This window comes from Morone saxatilis, unplaced genomic scaffold, assembly GCF_004916995.1.
Source record: "Morone saxatilis isolate NCDOM2014 unplaced genomic scaffold, NCSU_SB_2.0 Contig8, whole genome shotgun sequence".
NCBI lineage: Eukaryota > Metazoa > Chordata > Actinopteri > Moronidae > Morone > Morone saxatilis.
This window is the reverse complement of record NW_023340257.1, coordinates 24,646,255-24,666,074: the sequence shown is the minus strand read 5'-3', so window position 1 is coordinate 24,666,074 and position 19,820 is coordinate 24,646,255. Positions and strand designations below refer to the sequence as shown.

The following is a 19,820-nucleotide window of genomic DNA, read 5'->3' as shown; positions in this document are numbered from 1 at the left end:
TACTCTTTTTATTGCACTATATTCCCCAATGCTGCTGTGTGTAACTTGAATTTCTCCTACGGAGGATTAATAAAGGTTTATCTTATCTTATCTTATCTTATCTTATCTTCCCATTATTACCCTTTAAAACTGCAGTAGCAGAAACAACTTTTTGTCATATGTGCTGAAACTTTCAGTATATCCTGACAAGAGACAGATAATGAAATAAATCAGGTTCCTCTGGCTCCTCCTAGTGCTCAGAATGGCTGTTTCCAAAATCTACCGAATCTGACCGAGAACAAACCAATCAGAGCTGAGAAAGATTGATCGCTGGGTCTAATTTCCAGATCGTCAAACACTGACACTTTAGGTACCAGGGAATGAGACTTTATAGATTATCTGTCTGTCAGGATAAAGTGAACAAGTTTGTGCCAACTTTTATTAGTATTATTACCAACCGCAGCTTGAAGTAGAGCTTAATGAAGTTTAAATTCCAGTTTACAGGAAGCTCAGATTTGCATCCCCGAGCAGCCAGGCGGTAACCCAGCATTTGTTTTCACAGACAGAGGTTGCTAGGCACAGTTAAACACCTTCACCATGCTCTGTTAGTTTCTCCTGAAAGTAATGGCCGTCTTGTTTGTCGTGTTTATGTAAAAGGCCAGCTGATTCATGCGGTGTAAAGCGTTGAGGTCAGGGCAGTCTGCTGCCCATAGGCCTGTTTTCTACCACGCAGTACAAAGCTCTGTTATCACTGTGCAGCAGGCAGGCAGCTGCTCTGACTCAGCAAATAAAGTGTTTAACTCTCTGTGGACCACAGAGCTGCTGCACTGATCTTACCAGAGAGAGATGGGAAACCAGTCGATGTCTTCACACTTTGATACAGTGGAATTTGCTGCAACACTGCAGATAAACCATATACTTTTGCATTTATTGTTGCATTATTAGTCCTAAACCTGGGAACTGTATTTATATATTCAGCTTCATCAAATAATAGGTAAAGATATCATCAACGTATTGGTATCAGTTGAGCTAAACTTTAGCCAAGTTCAGTATCTCTTTGTCTGCACAAACATGAGTGAATTCATACATGTAAACACATATTACACATTGCATAACATGTTGTCCCAGTTGAAGATGTCACAATGTGTGTGATTTTATCTTTTGGTTTGCCTCTGTGTATTGATAGTCAGAGGGTAATTGTGGCGGTTTGCCTTTGAGCTAAAAGGCTTGTGATCAGTAGGTTTTTTTACCAGCAGCTATTTTAAACTTCTTTATAACGTTGTTGTTTTTAACCCCTCCTCACAAAATCCATCCATTCTGATACTGGAGATTTTGATGTCCCGTGCTGTTTTGCTATAATTGTTTACCCAAACCTTCCACAGTAGGAGTCTCCTGGACGCATTTGCAATAGCCGCATCAAGTTGGAGTAAGATTTGATGGCATTTTATGTAGCGGTGGCATTACAGCAGTATGAGAAATTTTAAATGGCTTTTCATTTCTTGTGATTTTTGTATCCATACACAGTCTGAATAATCCTGTACAGGATTAATTTATTCTCTTAAAATCTGCACGATTGTATATCACTGTCCGTAGTATGTAGATCGGGATGCATATGCAGATTTAGTGCTTTCCAGCTTGTTTAGAGGAGAAAAACAATTTAGTATAATGGTAGGGTTATCTTAAGGAACCAGTGTGTAGGATTTAGTTAAGGATTAAGTTGCAGACTGCAACCATTTGAATACAGCTCAGCCTTCCAAGCGTATAATAATGCGAAAGGTCCTGTTTAGAGCGAGTATTTGGTTTGTCCCTTCTGAGCTACTGTAGAAACATGGTGGTTCAACATAGACTCTGTACTAGTGGACCGCTCCCTCTGTAGATAAAAACAACTCATTCTAAGGTAATAAAAACACGATTGTCATTTTCAGTAATACAGTAATGAAAACATACCTATGCACCCAAATGTTGCACACTGGACCTTTAATATTATGCCCATATGAACATTAAAGAGTCCTTCAATGTAATTTTTTCATTTAAAATAGCTAGATCTATTTGGGAAGTAGATGTCCATTTCACAATATTTACAAAAAATCTGATTCCAAAATGTTTCTCGGTTTGAGGCAAAGGTCTCAAATATCTTTTGCTGTGGTCGTTATAGCTCATGTTGCTTGCAGGCTGATGGATATCTCTTTTTATAATGAACACGTCCCATACTTCTGAATGCCACGAGGAAGCTGTCAGCCATCACACAGTATCATTTTATTACATCAGTTAACAAGGCGACAACTCCTTTTTCCCCATTTGAACAGATCAGAAAATATTCATCTTTTTCTTTTTCAGGAATTTGCACAAATGGCAGACACACACAAATGATTGTTTCTGAATATCATCACAAATGATTGAGTTGACACGTGAAATATACAACGTAGAGCGAAATCAACGTTCTGGGGTGATAATATGTAATAGTATGTTTAAATTAAAAGGTACAGTGCATCATTGACATGGTCATAATGTGAACAATATTCTCATAGAAATATTGTTTTGATTGGCAGCTAGATTCAAGTTTTGCCCGTGAAGTGGACTCAGCTGTGAGTGTACTGAAAGAGAGAGAGCCAGACAAAGAGAGAAAAACATCACATGCCAAAATTTGTGAGTCCACTTCAGTGTCTGAGAAACAAGAGGCGACATTTCCTCCTGAATGTGTCTGCTTCACTTCTCTAACCTCGTAAACATTGGCACTTTCATTGGTGTTCCTGTTGGCACTAACTGGAAGACAAACTTGTTTCTCTGAGGAACCAAAATAATTTGAGGATTCATTCCTTTTCTCTGGCTTTTCTGTCGCAAATACACAATGAAAGCACATGCATCAACAACAAAAAACTGTACGACTCATCACATCTGGACCCATAATCAGGCTTCTGCATGTTAAAATAATGCTTTTCCGTTACTTCTATCATTCAAAAACAAGAAAGGGCGGGTATATGAGCTTTGACATTTGCGTGAATCCAGCTGACATTGAGATCCGTAGAGATACGCTGCCGTTCATACAACATTTCACACTGCCGGCTTCTGTTGTAAGGAGGATGACTGAAGAGGGGGGAGGTGTTAAGGAATGTTTGCTGTTTGATGTTTGGTGTTTGATGTGATCAAGCCACCATGTTAATGGAGAGACAGCAAAAAAGAACATTACGTCATTGTCTGCTTTTTTCTCCAACAAAACAAAAACATAATTTCTGGGGGGCAGGTTGATGCTCTATGTCACATTCATATCATATGGATGTAAAATTAGCTTTTCTGAAAGCTCCAATTGATCAGACTAAATAATATAGAATTGCTCGAAAAGCAAACATGGATGGCTCCTTCACAGTGACTAATTCAATGCTAATGTGTCAAATATAGATTATTATTAATTGTTTTGCACATGAACAGTAAAATAAACTGCAGCTCATTGCTGAATAACTATTACTTAAAAGTGCAAATCAGTAACAATTGTGAACTTGAACCATCGGATAATTTGAATGCTTGCAAGCTGTAACAGAAATCCTTTGCTCTTATTGCTCTCTTCCATTTCCACATGATACAAGCACAACATCAGTCCTACAAACCTTTCCAGCAGAGCTGCTCTGGAAGGAGAAACAATCTCATTGGTTGAGTTAGACGACTCTTCGGTGGAGCCACAGAGGCAATACTCTGGGTAAGAATAAGAATATTTGCAAAAGATAAAGAGAAGTGTGGAAAAAGTGTATCCACAAATGATGACAAAGGTTTGCTAGTTACAGTATCGTAGCTGACCGCATGCTCAAACTAGCCTTAAATGCCTATATCAATACAGATAAGCTAGTTAGCAAGCATGCCGAGCTTCCAAAATCATGAATGCAATGGTCAGGAAAGCAGAAATTCTGTGATATTTATCTTTAATCATTTCATTCCTTGCAAGTGAATGTTTTAGTTTGGCTCAACCCAGTGAGATTTAATTCAAACAGTGAGACCATTTCTGCAGCAGCTCTCACACACAGATCTATTTCTATTTAGGTATAATTTAAATCTTCTCAGATAATAAAATAACAGGAACAACGTGGTGCCGAGTAACTACAGGTCATCACGCTCCAAACAACCTGCTGTTCTCAGGGTGTAAAAGGAAAATGAACACGGCGGAGTGGTGGTGGTGAACAAGGTGGCTGTGTGATGGAAACACTCCACCAGTATACATCAACAGGAGCTGGAGGAGACAACTTCTGAAACACAGCTGAAGTGAGTCGCTCCGTTTTCATCCAGGTTACGTCTTCTCACTGGCTCAGGCTTAGATAACCAGGGAGTGTGCAAAGAGTCAAAAGGTCAGTATTTGACTAGCAGATAGGACACATGTTGTTACTCCAGAGTCTTGAGAAAACTCTTGCTGTCTGTCCTGCTCGGGTTAAAAGCTTCAGTTCTTCAGGTAAGTCACAGTCAAACCAGAGCTGAACCCACACTGTTACTCCATGATGTTCCTGTTGTAGTCATATGACAGCCGTCGCTTAGCGGCAGCGTTCTGGGCGTGCTGATTGGCTGAGGGGAGGCCGGGGGAGAGACGGCGGTTGGCTGTCCGGGGAGCAGGTCTGCTTTCCTGCAAAGAACACAAAGAAGATATGACTTTAAAGTATTGAACATCAGCAACCCTCCCATGGTTTACTCCAGAAGTGCTGAAGTGATGCATTGATTAATTAATTTGTTGGCTAACAGAAAATGTATCTACAACAAATATGGTAATTGATTATTGTTGTGTAATTCATCAAGCCAGGACATTCAATAAAATTGTAAATGGAAGATTTTTGTACAATATATATAATAATAATGGAAATATTCTCAGAATGGTCTGCGTTCTTGTAGTGCTTGAATGCTAAAGTGGCCCTGGTAAGATGACACCACCAGCAATGGCCCCCCGAGCCAATTTGAGACCCCTGCTTTACACAGTGTGGAATTCCCCGCAGAACCGAGTCTGGAGCAGTAAACCACGCATTTGCATATGTTGCAGGTGTGCTGTATTTTTCCTACATGGTTTGGTTCAACGGTGAGACTGTAATCCCCTGTTATCTATGACTGTGAAGTGTGAGGAGTGTTTTGCATGTAACAGCGGTCACTTCATTTGAATGAAGCTGCTGTTCTTAAGACCGTCAGTCAAACAGCACTATCAGTTCATTTTACATGCTGTTAAAACTACGCTGACAAATTCAATTAAACAACACCCGAGCTTCACAAATTGAAGCTGAACACTGAACTCTCTGTGCTAATTCCTCTGCATGCAATTATATTTAGAGTGTGTGTAGAGAGAGAGCATTTACTGTAACATTTGATTTTAAAGTGTTTTTCTTACAGAACACTGAAATATACGTCAGCCCTGACGGGAATCAAGTGATCGGGACACACTTTGTTGTCTGAAAAATGCCATTGGCGGGTTTGTCAGTGTGAATGGTGCCAGTCTTTACTCACAGTGTGCGGCTGCTGCAGGTGTAAAGTCTTCAGCAGCAGGTCACGAGACACACCATTAGCTCTCTTGTACCTCTGGCAAATCATTTTGTTCAAGTCATGGAAACTGTCCAACAGCCTGCAGGGTCAAACACGAACAACACACAGAGAAAGCAATGACTCATGGGGCAGACACAGTGACAGGTTGTTTTCTTTTTAAGTTCAATATCAGATATATACTGTGGGTAAAACTTAAAATAATATTTTCTCCATTATATCTACACCCACTTCAAGGGTTTGTGCCAGGTGACAGGTGTGTAGAAAGGTCAATAACGGACTTTATTTACAGAGAAACAATTTAAAACTGGAGAACTAAAACTGTGCAGGACTTTAAAAAAAAAGTGTGAAAGTGAAAGTTGAGAATCAGATAACCACCCACAGGACTCTGTAATTCTGACTCAAAACATAGACAAAATAAGACACCAATCATTGATGCTGTCTCGCATTTGGCTTGATGGGGGGACACATTATCTCAGGTACTCACACTTATTGATCCATTGTATATTCTATTTACCACAGAAGCTGTGATAGACAATGAATAGCTATAACACAGATCACAGAAAATATATACAACTAATAAAGGTATATACATAGTACGGGCCATACCTCACTGGTACCACTTAGTCACTAGTGTGATGTGATAACTACTGTCGTTTGTCAACAATTACCCTGCTGGAGTGTTGTAGCGAAAATAATTTCCCCCTGGGATTATTAAAGTATTTCTGATTCTGATTCTGATTCTGACTGTTATTTGGGATTTTCTTGGACAATTTATGTGTGACTGATGATACTGATCTAATGGCAACTGTCTGCTCCAATACACAACGCCAGAATAACAGCAACCATATTTGTTTAACTGTAATTTGCATCGCAGACTTTAAGGACTGCTTACACACCTGTGTCATGTGATAATCAACCATAAACACAGTACGGCTCCGACTTGCAGTTCACCACATTGACCACTTGGTGGCCACAATTGGTCAGATTTTCATAAACATTAGCTCCACACAGTCACCCTGATTCCAACATAAACTTTACTATAAAACATCAAATTAAGTCTTTAGTTAAAATTAACTCCTAGTTCATAGAGATAGAGATAGAGAGTTCTGATGCAAATACTTATATATATATATATATATATATATATATATATATATATATATACCCTTTTTATATAATTAAGAGTTAAACCTTTATTTAGCACATATTGCACGTTGATGATACATTTCATTATAATCTACCATAACACAGCAGCTCTTGACTATTAAAACTGATTATTGTATCACATTACACCACACAAACATCAGTTTAAAAAACAGTATAAATCATGTATAAGTAAAAAAGACCTGAAAATATCATTTGTTTAAGAATCAAAGGATGAAGATTAACATAAAAAATAATAACGGTATTTCTGTTAAAAGGGTGAATATATGAAGGTCCAGTGTGTAACAGTGAGGAGGATCTATTGGCAGAACTGGAATATAATATCCATAGGCATGTTTTCATTACACATTACATATAATCACCTGAATATAGGAATCACTGTGTTTTTGTTACCTTAGAATGAGCTCTTTTTATCTACAGAAACCGCGGGTCGCCTTCGATACTTTACTACAGTGGCCCAGAATGGACAAACCAAACACTGGCTGTAGGTAGGGCTTTTCATATTTTAAACAAGTCTTTGGCCACCACAGTTTCTCCCACACACTTTACAGCTCATTCTCATTCCCATTTCATCAAATACAGACGCGAGTGGTGTTCAGTTAGTTGCAATCTGAAACTTCACCGCTAGATGCCGTTAAATCCTCCACACTGGTCCTTTACGTTGTGTGAAATTGTGTTTAATGATTAGAAGTATTATTTTAGCTTCAGCCTACAACTTTTCTGTCTATGAAAAAATCTTTCAGCCTTTAAGTTTTGTAATGTAAATTTTTTTTCTCTTTTATCCCAAATAGTCTGTGCAATTATTTACAGACAAAAATACATTTTCAGTTTTAAGTTCATTTTCAATGTATTCCTCTGGGAGAAAATACCCACTTATGAAGAGTTTCTTGTTCAATTCAGCGATAGACACGTTGTGATCCCACTTTTACCTGATCTTAAACATAACCAGAAAGATTCTTGACTGGATTCATGAGGTATTTATTTTCCCTTTAATAAAGATAAAATATCCCACATCAGAAAACAGATATTTTCCTGCTCAGCTGATGCAGGTTAACTTGTGGCACTGTTGCTATGTTCATGTTCTGTCCGATTTGCAGTAAATATGAGCTTTAGACAGCAAAGAATCCTCCATGTAATTTTCCTACAGCTGATTAAAAGCATGTAATGTTAGATTCTTCTCCAGGCTCTGACGTATCCGATTACAAATTGGAGGAATGTGTCAACACAGCCAGTAAACGCTGCGGCCGATCAATTAATATACAGTAAATCACAATGATTCGGGCTATGTTAGCGGACATATAGTGGGCTCAGTTAACATGTTTGACTCACCCCTGGTCCTGGCTGGCTTTGCCCCTGAGGAGCTGGGTCAGTGTGGGAACAGTATGGAGGTCACAGGGGTCACTTGAGGACGCACCAGGCAGCGAGGGGAAGGCTTCAGCAAAGACAGCCGCCTACAGGAGAGACAGAGACCTGATTGGTTACTACAACATCAGAGAGTCCCGGGATTTCAAGAATGGTGTTTATTGGTGTTGGTGTTTATGAGCAGAAGACTCATGTGACATGACTGGAAAAAAACAACAAAAACAAATAAACATGCCACCCACAAGATGCATCCTTACAGATTTTTTTGCAGCCCTCTTCAGTTTATCACATATAAAGTAAATATGATAAATAATAAATAATAATATAAATACGTAATGTTGTTATAGGCGCCTTCATGTAATGATTAGCATATGAAAAACTCATTTGAAAACAGTTTTCTTCCAACACTCTCATTCGCTGAAGCTTTGGGCAGAGCTAATTTTTCATCTGCATCTTTTCACTGCGGGTTAATGTCTGCTGGGAGACGCTTCTCGCAGCGCCGACTTCTTTTAAAAAAACGACAACATTTTTTTAAGAAAAAAAGACTGAAAGCTTTGACAGGCCCAATGTGAGTTACAAAATACTGACTCATTTTAAGTCTAAAAACTTAGTCATCCGACCCTGAGGGCTGTGGCAGGACGGGCTGCGTTTCCATGGTAACGGTGCAGAAAATGAAAAAACGTGGGGGCTCATAATTAGGAGGTTATAGTTTTGAGTGATTAAATATAGAATATTATGATTAAACACAATTTTGTGGAAAGTTAGACCATAAGGCAATAACTAATGGTTGCATTTTGTTTTGGATCTGGATCCAGGAATTTTAGACTTAATCGACACCTGGATCCAATGATCCTTTAATGTTAGCTTAGCATGCTGATATTACGACGACAGTGCTAATGACACATTGGCTAAATACAATAATGTAATAATGAAGACCAAAACAAGGAGTTCATATTTTAGTTTGTTTGAGTCACACTGTTGCATAAATCAGTCTCTTTCTTACTGTTAAAGCAGCCTAATCAACATGCAGAAAGATATATTAGTAGTTTCTAACAGTCTGTTTTAATAATTAAATAACAGCCAACTAATTTACATAAAATAACACCAGCCAGAGATGGAGTCACGTGGTTTTCCTGCAATGTGTCACTGTCTATTACAGAACCAGCTCCTGTAATTTGCCAGCGGCTAAAATGCCATGCAAAATGCTGGCTTTTATTATGAAAGACCAACCTCCAACTGTAGTATTGATCATGTCTGAAGGCACTAAAATCAGCTCAACTATTCAAAGGGGGACCAACAGAGTCAGAATCACACATAGCATAGACCATTTGATGAGCTTGCCAGGTCTTTGTCTCGTAAAGTTTATCTTGACTTCTTCCTTCATTGTATGAGTTGACTGATGTTATAACAAGTGATCTTCTAGGACAGTAAAATACTTTCTCTGCTTCAGTTTTCACACAGTGTGCTGATCTGAGGAAACTCAGCTTTCTATATAAAAACTGAGATACACTGCAGTTTCACTCCAGACTGGTTGTAATTATTACTCGGATCACAGACATGTGCCGTCCATACGGATTAAAATCACTGAATCACTAATACTGAATTCACCCCACCTCCCCAAGAGCAATAAATCCAAAGGTCCGGATGGGCCTTTAATTAGAGTCACAGTCATATATTTGTACAAACAGCCCCAAGAGCTCAGGACATTCATGGTTTAGCAAAATTGATTTTCACCAGCAGAAGGACTTTTGCTTTGTGTGGCTTTAATACTGATCAAAACAAGTAGTTTCAAGCAGACACATAGATTAAATGATGCACCAAGGTCTGAGTAATAAATTATTAAATTAAATAATTTACAACTGGTTTATTTTAGACACAGCCAGGATTATACAACATATAGTGGTCCTTTGGGTTACAACTGCTCTGATAAATGTGGCCTGGACTCATAAACAGAAATATATTCTACATACTGTGTTTTTATTGTTGTTATTGATTTACTTTGGGAGCCTCAGGGGACTTGCAGTCAGCAGCCAGCCTGTCAACACATTTAACCCTCAGCTGGAAGGTAAGTGAGGAGAGGATAGTTATGTCACAGGAGCTCAAATTAGTGGCACAAAGATTTTAAAGCAACCTCTGCAACACATAGCTCTTAGTGGACGCTTCCTTTCAGATATTCTTACAGCACCACGCCTGCGAGGCTTTAAGGTGTGAGCTGACCTGGAAGGAATGGAAGCCTGACAACAGTTGATGTTTGTAGGTCATAATTTTCCTTTTAAGCTCTTTTTTTCTGTGTGGACAAAAAATAAAAATGAAATCCAGTGAAATGGCACCACCGCTGTGTCTGAGACGGATTATTAAAGCAATCTTCAAGCAATATTTGACTTCACACTTTGACTAGGTTCAGCAATCTGCCACCAACATTAGCTGCCCCGGGAATCTGCTGTTACCACTGGCACTTTGAGAGAACTTTTGATTTTCTGTCGGACTCTCAGTATCAGTAATTGCAAACAGATGGTCAGATTCATACTTTACAAAATACAGTCCAGACTCAAACTGAGCCTGAGGGCTGAAACCTCTTCTGAACACAAGGCCAACTAAAGCCCAACCTTATAAGCCACATGCTAGTTGCTACCGAATAAAATATTGGTATAAAATCATGTTTGAACTGAAGACTGGCTCCTGTCTGGGCAAGCAAGACACAATCTCACTAAATAAACAGATACTGGTGAGGTCCATGTCTGGAGCAGGTTCGTGGGTTGCAAGTTAGCCTAAAGAGTTTTGGGTACAACTTCACTACAGATACAACAGTTTGCTGGCAGAAAATATTACATATATTTAAATTATAGACAGTAAAGGTCAGGTTTAGATGTCACTTTTTAAAGGTCCAGTGTGTAACATTTAGGAGGACATATCAGCAGAAATTAAATATAATATCCATAGGTATGTTTTCATTAGTCTAAAAAAACCTGAAAATATCACAGTTTATAACTACAGAGGTAGTGGGTCCTCTTCTGCCATTTTCTACTGTAGCCCAGTAGGACAAACAGTCACTGTAGTTTTTCCTACACCCTTAGAAGGCAAACAGCATTCAGTTGGTTACAATCTGGAACTTCACTGCTAGATGCCACTAAACCCTACACTTTCAATCCGTGAGCACAGACTATTTTCAACATCACAGGTTGATAATCGAACCACCAGGCATTCACTGCCAGTAATTTCCAATACGATACAGTAATGATGCAAACCAATCGAGTCTGTCAGTTAATCTTTCTGAGAAAATTGATGTAACCTAATGGTTTCATAAAAACAGAGGTACAACTAGTACTAACCAGATTCTGATTGGTGAAGAGTCTGTCTCTGCTCTCCTCCACAGCGCTGGTTGGCCACCACTGCCCCACGACGTCTCTACGTCCATCTGACGAATCCTGAGGAAAGGCTGTCCAGGTGTCGTCTGATTGGGGGAACGGGCTGTCCGTCCAGCCTGGTGTCCAGTGGGTCGACTCCCCGGTGATGGCGTTGTTTCCAAGTGCTGTTTTCAGACACACACACACACGGTTAATAGCACAGTATAACATCTGCTGACGTCCCTGTTAGTGTTGCGGTGTGTGCAGTGAACAGCTGTCACGTTTCCAGCCGGCTTTGCCCTCATTCAGATGACCTGAATGGATGACCGACTAAACCTACCTAACATAGGAGAAGTTAGCTGGAAGCTAGAAAAACAGATAGCTAATAATGGGCCAGCATCATCATACACATACACATAATCCATGCTATCGATGGTTAGATTAATTATTAGGATTACCACATAAAGGGTGAGTTTACACATATGACAGGTAGTTCTAGTTTTAGTCACTGAGATTCTGGGTTACCTACCACTGAGACTTCTACTATGATCTACCACCAACACTGCAGTTACAATTTTACCTTCACATGTTCAGTAATTATGAATCTTTAATAGCACACTTTGAGACCATATGGAAGATTATAATTAAAAAAGTCCAAGAGGAATGATGTAGTATGAACCCACTAGCACGAAATCATATTGCAGTTATTTTGACAACAATTTGAATTTTAACTTCTTATTTAACAATTAAAATAGGATAGGATTTGTACCAAACAAACATGCTCTCTTACATCTGGACAACATGATTTGTAGGTCAGAGCAGCTCTTCAGAACTACTGCATTACAATGCGGGTTGGTCACATATTTGGATTAATTGTGCAGCCCTAGTATGAACGTCTCCAGCAGTACTGCAGCGCTGTGTACTTACAGTCTGATGTTATTTAACACTTGAGAGATCAGTCCCACCAGTTCAGGTTTTAAACTGGTATTGGATCTGTATTGGCAAATATTTGTGCCACATCCTGTTGTCTGTTGTTGAAAGGTTATTTGCTGTATCAGCAGGTCTTTAAGCATGTTTTTCAGCTAATCACACTGCGATGTCGCTGCAAGGGAACAATGTCTTACTTTGATGCCTGCTGCCTTCTCACATTACCTTCCATTGCTCAGACCTTGCATGATGCGTCTATCAGACACTTCAGTCGTCTTTGTGTTTGTGTGACTTTCTCTTTCACCCGTCGCCCCATAACCTGAGGCTAAAAGGAGCTTAGAGTCCTAGGCCCTGTTTGCCTCCTCCTCCCCCTCTTAACCCAACTCTGAATGATTAATTCAATGTAGCGAGAAAGAGAGATTGGTTAGGAATTCAGGTCAGGAGAGACTAGTCTCATAGTCTCACTTCAACTGTAAGTGGTGCTTACTAGGGCAAGAAACAACCCTCTATGTTTATCAAAAGATTAAAAGTGCGTTTGGTTAACTCATTTTGTATTTAATGCCATTAAGTTATGTTATTTCTTCAGAATCCAGTTCCACCATCGGTAAACGTTTTATGGACCATACCTGTAGTTTGACAGGTTTCAGTCAGTTTACTGCAAACTGCAATCATTTGTTTTGAGTAGACTTTTTAATATATTTTTCCAGATTCCAGGCAACCATTTGCACCTCTTCACTTCTGTATGGTATAAAAATTATTTAGCAGACTCTTCAATCTTGCTTAAACGTGTAATCCATCACATTGAATATCAAGCCTGCATGAAGATACATTAGTGTTAGTGTATCAATCTGCAGTTAAACCACATGCCATCCACAATAATGTAACTATGTTAGAGCGCAATAATGTAACTATGTTACATTATGTGACAGACATTATACAATGCATTTTTATGACATAAAGATGTTTTAAAACTCAATTCATATTCAATTTATATTCATCTAATTTAAGCAATGGCTGCCTTCAGGCATTTCAAACTGATCTGCAAAACTGTATGCAGTGCAGTTCAAGGGTTGTTTCACCTGAATTACAAAACACATACATACACATAATAAAATTCGGCTCAAGGTGTGTATATGTGCACTCTAAAAAATTACTGTTTAAATTGGAAATACTATCATCCAACCAAATATATGAAAACAGAAAACTACAATGAGTTCTGTGGAATATCTAGAGTCATGGGAATACTTGCAAACCTGAGCAAATAAAACCAAAAATGATCTGTATGACAACTAAAGGTGTGAAAAATACATTTTTGTCAGTTGGGTGAAGCGACTCTTTAGGATTTAAAACTTACAAAAACACTGGAATGGTCCTTCAACCCATGCCAATGTACAGAGCACCTTCTGCTAATTAACTTCCAACTGATAAATCTTCATGTTGAAATAACTGCAGAAATGTTTTTAGGTAGATAAATAATAAATAATAAATAAATATTGAGTAAACCCGGCTTAGCCTCGCTTGGCCCCGCAGTGGAAACTGGGCTTAGGTGATTAGCTAAAGGAAGCATAATGAAGGAACATAACGACTAATGAACACTGGCTGTTAAACTGAAAAACAAAAAGGCACAAAGACTCAAGGATGCATGTGTGGTTTTCCCCCCATTCTGTATTACTATTTAAAATGTTTCTTTATACAATATCCTCAATGTGAATTTACACAGAAACATGCAACTCTCCTAGTAATCTAATGGCCTTGTACGTTTTTGTTACCAATTTTATTATCTCAGCTGTATGAGAGTATTTTCAGGCATTTTCATCTTTATAGGACAGTGAAAATAAAGAAGTAGATGTAAACTGGGGAGAGAGGGAGAGAGAGAGAGAGAGAGAGAGAGAGGGTGACATCCAACTAAGGTCCCCAGCAGGAGCCGAATCAGTGACTTGTCTGTTATGTGGCACAAACTGTAACCGTTTGCCTACCAAGGCACTCAAATTATGTTTTGTTTGTCATTTTGACATGGTGGATGGTTTTAAATACAACAATACCCATGAACCTCGGCTGCCGTTGCTATGGAGAATCTATCAGCTATCAGGGAGAATCCAAAACAAAAACAAAACATGGCTTCATAGTCACTGAATTCATCCAAAATTCACCCAGAATACAAAAGTGAATCCATGTAAACTGCAGATTGTGTCTCCAACTGTAAGTCACATGTCATCCTCAATGGGAAAAATGAATGGATGGATTTTTACTCTTGGAAGGGTGTCCAAAATAGATTGTCCCACATGCAACTCTATACAATTAGCAGTATGTCTGTATGTGTAATCCATTAGATCTAGTCTGCAGTACTGTTTCTTAGTGTTACAGCATAATTAAAGCATAAAACAGCTTAAGTGCAGATTCTGGGCTACTGTAGAAACATGGTGGTGGCATACAACATAAGTATGCATATTATATTCAATTTTTGACAATATATCCTGTTTTTAACACACTTTTACACACTGGACCTTTGAAAATTATACACCTGATTACCTCATAATGATACTGTAGCTTCATACAGTAACAACAGGAAAAACATTCATATTTCTGACACATATTTCAGTGTGATTTGTACTGAACATTGAAAACTACTGACATGGCCATTTAAAAGTGTGTGCATGCATTCCTGAAACTGTACAAAAGGTTACAAATGCACTAATACTCTGCAAATCTCCAGAAAGAACACAGAGAGCGATGATATTCCTATATCTCTAAATCTGTACATTTCTGACATCTTTAAATTTTCTGAAGCCTTTGAATGTCAGCCTTGTCGACTTTAACCGAAAGACACACTGTCTCACGTCTATGGCAAATGATAAGGCAAACTTACTAAAACTCCCAAAGTGGTGAGAGCGATACTAAAAGAGAAAGAAAGAGAGGGGGGGAAAAGGCCAGCCAGCAGACATAGGAAGAGAAAGACAAACCAAAGCAGTCGTGAGACTCACCAACACTCTCTCTGCTCCCACAAGGCACTGAGGCAGACATGGTGGATCCCTCGCTCCAGGCCAGCTCTCCCTCCGCTTGCATGAACACTCCAAACTCATCTTCCTCCTCCTCCTCTTTCCTCCCCTCCTCAGTGGGGGCCGTGGTGGAGCCCCTCTCCTCCTCGTCCTGCTCCTCCAGCTCTCGCCCGTGCCTCCTCTTCCCTTCCTGGCCTCCTTCTCCGTCTCCTGCTGTCACTCCGACCCCTTTCTCCTTCTCCGCCTCCAGACAGGGCAGGCCGGTTGCCATGGATTCCAGGGGGGGCAAAGAGGGGGCAGGATTAGTCAGGGAGAGCGCAAGAGAGGTGGAGGGATCAGCACAGGCCATATTAGTGACGTTAGTGCTGGTCTCTCTGCTTGTTTGCCCACAGGTGTCTCCAACCTCTTCCACCCCCCCCCTGCATCCATCTGCAGACTCCTGTAACCTCCAGTTGGCTGTTAGTGCACAGTTTCTCGTTCCGTCTTCATTATCATCCTCCTGTATGTCTTTTATGTTGTCCTCACTTTGGCGTTCTTTCTCGCCATTACCTTCACCATCGCCATTGTCCAGCTCGTTGCAGGTGCACTCCCTCCTCCACATCTCCCCAGCTTCATCCCCTTGCTCAGGATTTACTCTCTCTTCTGTATTCTCTTCATCTGACTCCTCTTCTCTATTTACCCTCACCAGCCCATCTCTCCGCTCTGCTCCGTTAAGCTCGGTTGTACTATAGTTGCAACCGTTTTCCATTACGATCCTCCCATCTGTCTCGAGGATGGAAGGATCTCTGTGTCTGAGAGGTGAAGATGAAGCATCTCTCTCTTCTAGCTGGCTGCTGTTTTCCATGTTTTTAAAGAAAAACAGAGGTTTTCTGTTCTCGTTCACAGTGTTTTTCTCATCAGCCGCACAGTTCGGTTCCTGTCGCTCGGATCGGCTAACATCCAGTTCTCCTCCACCCATGATCCCAGGGTCTGCTGCCTCTTGTTGATACCCCTTGAGGTGATCTTTTTTGCTGTTCTCTGTCTCTGTTCTCTGCTCAGCACTGCAGGTGCTGCCCTCTACAGGAGTGGAAGGCTCAGGTGGGACTGCAGTGCTGATAGAGGCACGGCAGGTAGAGACAGAGACATCCTCACAGCAGTTGGATACAATCGAGAATTCAGCAGGAGTCTGATTGATGCTCCCTTCCTCCTCTTCAACAGCCACACTCTCCTCGTCTTTCTCTGATTTTCGATGTGCCTCCACACGATCAGAAAATCCATTTACGTCAGCTGCTATTTCCTCACAGGGGTTTTCACTTGGTTTTCTGTCATCAAAATCTCGGTTATGTCTTGACGTAAAGTCATCAGTCGAATGCTCAGAGTGGGGATCATTGTTTGTATGTATTACCATAACTTCAGTGTGTGTGTCCTCCTCTTTCTGTGAATAGCCGTCCTTGCTGTGAGAGGTTTGCGTCTTCAGCTCCTCATTGCTCTCGGCGTCTCTAATCTCTTCAACATCACAGCTGCTGTGGGATTCTGGGTGAAAGTTGTTAGATTCTAGGTCAGGGTTTGGTACAGCCAAAACTGAGTTAGATGACTCAAACCCACAAAGGACTCCCTTTCCCTCCTCCTCATTCTTTTGCCTCTCCTTCCTCATTTCCTTCACCTCACTATTCAGCCTGTTTGGGACGTCTCTTCTTGGACTTTCACCTCTCTCATGTTCAGCCTGGCTTTCCCTCCTCTGTGCTCTCCTTACACACTGAGTACAGGTTTTGGGAGAAGCATTGTGGCAGCATCTGGGACTTCTGAATGCTCCCTCCTGTCTGGCTCTCCTGATGTCCTGCTGCGAGCTGGGAAACTGTTTACTGTCCAGGCCTCCTTTGTCTCGCTCTTCCTGCCTTTCTTCCAGTGTGATTTCTCCAGCAGGATCCTCCCTACTACTCTGCTGCCTCTCTCTGCTCACGCCTGTTTTTTCACGACCAGCTGCGTTACAGGACTTCCTCCATCTCCGGCCAGATCGCACTCTAACCCGGTTTGCTCCGGTCTGTGCCAGAGGAGTTGGCCCATGGTCCCTCCTCCCGGCTGGTGTGTCTCTGCTTCCTCCTCCTCCTGTCTTTCCTCTCAGCCACCCCCCAACCACACTGGAGGCCACACTGGTAGTCACACCAGAACCAGGCTTAGCTGTCGAGTACAAACAGCTACCTTTCTCAGTCCGGAGAAAGAGGCATTGTGTCTGTGTCTTCCCGCTGCCCTCTGAGGTCTTCAGAGTGGCAACTGTAACCAAAGCTCCAATCCCAGCCTGTCCAGCATCCAGCCCCAAGGGAAGCCCGTACCCCATGCGACCCCACTCTCCGCTCAGATACACATCTGCAGGCCTGGGACAGGAAGTCGAGCCACGGCGGCCTGCAAGAGGAGCTGTCGGGGCTTGTCCTCCTCCAAGCAGACCACCAGCCTTCCGGCGGTTCTTGGAGCAAAGGGCCCAAGCTCGGAGGCCCCGAATCAGCGGCAGGTCACCCAGACCCAGCTCCAGTCGGCTGGGGAAGGGCAGAGAGGCTCTGGAGCACTTCTGGAGCATCTCCCGGGTGGAGCCTGACACATTCAGGCAGGGGTAGTTATTGTTGTTATTCTGCTGGAGCATGGTGTTTGTTGTTGGCCTCATCTATGTTTTATTGGTTTGTCCTCGCTTTTCCTTTATCAAAATGCAGCCTGTCAGGTGAGAGGGACTGCTGGCACTATCAGGAGTCTATCCTTGATACAGAGCGTGACAGCTCGAAGGTAAAAACATCATAGTGTGGAAAAGATACACTAAACATTATGAAATAGCTGGAATACTCTAAGGAATTTCTTACTAATTCATTCTGACAAAGGAGAAAATATTTACTTGACCCTGCAAGAGAGAGCTGACTCCCTTGCTGACTTCATGTCTTAGCATTTCATCCCAACAACATCAGAGTTTTTGGACAAAAAACAGAATCGGTTGTTTTCCGGACAGCCAGCTGGAGCTATGCTTCTGTTTCTCTTTATCGCTCCTCAACTTTGAGAGTCTCCTGACGAAGAAAAAAAGCACCCAGGTCAGACATCCAGCTGTCAGAGCGGATGATAGAGAGGATATTGAGAAGTTTGTTTTCTTCCAGAGCGATGTGACGCCGTCTTCAGAGCCTCACCGCCCTCTCTGCTGGTACTGAAAACTGACTCAGCTGTCACAAAACAACCTGCAGGGGAGTGGGACAAAACAAGGAAATTAAAGACTCATGGTTCAAAAGATGTGATGTGTGCTCATTAAAAATAGTAGATATATGAATTAATCATTGGCAATGGTTAAAATAGTAGGAATCGTGCCAGGAGGAGTGACAGTTAAATCCTATATTATCTTTGTATGATTAATACGAAAGAAAACAGAGCAGATAAAAGGCAGATCTAATGGAAATGTGTGTAAAAACACGAAAGAGAAACGTTTCCCTTTTCCCATTATTCTACACAGAGAAGTGATTTGGTTTCACCTTGGTTTAGCTCACTGGATTACAGCTATCCTGGTTGAGGGGGTGTGAGTCTGTCAAAGGTCACACATTTGAATCCAAGTGGCTTCTTTTCATACTACTCCTACACAGACAGGCCTTATTTTTATATAAAAATGTGTATTCGCAGCATGACCATACATCCATTTAGAGTAGTTGTTGCATCAGCCGAACAGAATCATCAAATTAACTTAAAATGAAACACAGGTGGCCATAAATCCATAAATTCTTCTCATGTCTACACAGCTTAAAGCATCTACCCAAAGTGGCTCACTAAGCCGCCACATAAGGGGAAAAAAAATAGGTCTGGGCCACGCATATCACACTTAGCCTACTCATATCAGCAGGCTGGGTACCACTATGATGGAGATGAACCACGTCAAACCACACACAGTACCAGCAAAACCAGTATCCCCAGCCAACGTGTCCTGAAAGGGCTGCCCGAGGACAGGTTTAATTGTGTCTCACCTCATTCGGTGCGTCAGTCTCCGGTCCAGGCTTTGGATGGAGTGTCCTTTACTTAATGTCTCTCCGCTTCCTTGTTGTTTACAGGAGAAGCCTATTCAACCCTCCTCGGGCTCTGGAGCATCCTTCAGCGGGATCAGCGCATCCACATCCTTCCAGTCGGCCTGCACCAGCGGAGCTTACAGCGCTACAAATCCACCAAACACGCGTTCAATTCTGTCCCATCGTGTAAATTAGAGCCGGGCACCACTGTGGATCTTTTGTCGCCCTCTTTCCTCACTCGTTCGGCCATTGCGCATCAGCTCATCCACCGCGACTCGGCATCGTGCGTCGCCGCATCTTACCGCAGTAGCCTCGGGTGCGCTCAGCGAGCAGGATGACGGAGAGCTAATTTGACTTGCAGCCCACTCACCGATAGGAGGGGTACTTCGTGCCACACAGAGGCAGGGGAAGTGGGGAGAGCGGAAGTGTATGCGGGGTTGTTGATGCCACACTCGGAGAAGTGCTGTTTTTGGGCATTTCGCTTTTTTAAATTTTATTTGACAGGACAGAAGAGAGAGACAGGAAAGGCAGGTGTGTGTGTGTGTGAGAGA

General features: G+C 41.5%; 1 protein-coding gene across 1 annotated transcript; it reads right to left on the bottom strand.

Annotated features, from left to right (window-relative positions):
* Window positions 1-1,959: 1,959 nt before the first annotated feature.
* Window positions 1,960-19,595, bottom strand: si:ch211-14c7.2. Its single transcript, XM_035680601.1, has 6 exons — window positions 19,231-19,595; window positions 15,257-18,459; window positions 11,334-11,533; window positions 7,972-8,093; window positions 5,443-5,557; window positions 1,960-4,579 (listed from the first exon to the last, which is right to left on the bottom strand). The coding sequence occupies exons 2-6, from the start codon at window positions 17,904-17,906 to the stop codon at window positions 4,448-4,450; spliced, it is 3,219 nt and encodes a 1,072-aa protein (XP_035536494.1). The 5' UTR covers window positions 17,907-18,459; window positions 19,231-19,595; the 3' UTR covers window positions 1,960-4,447.
* Window positions 19,596-19,820: the final 225 nt, after the last annotated feature.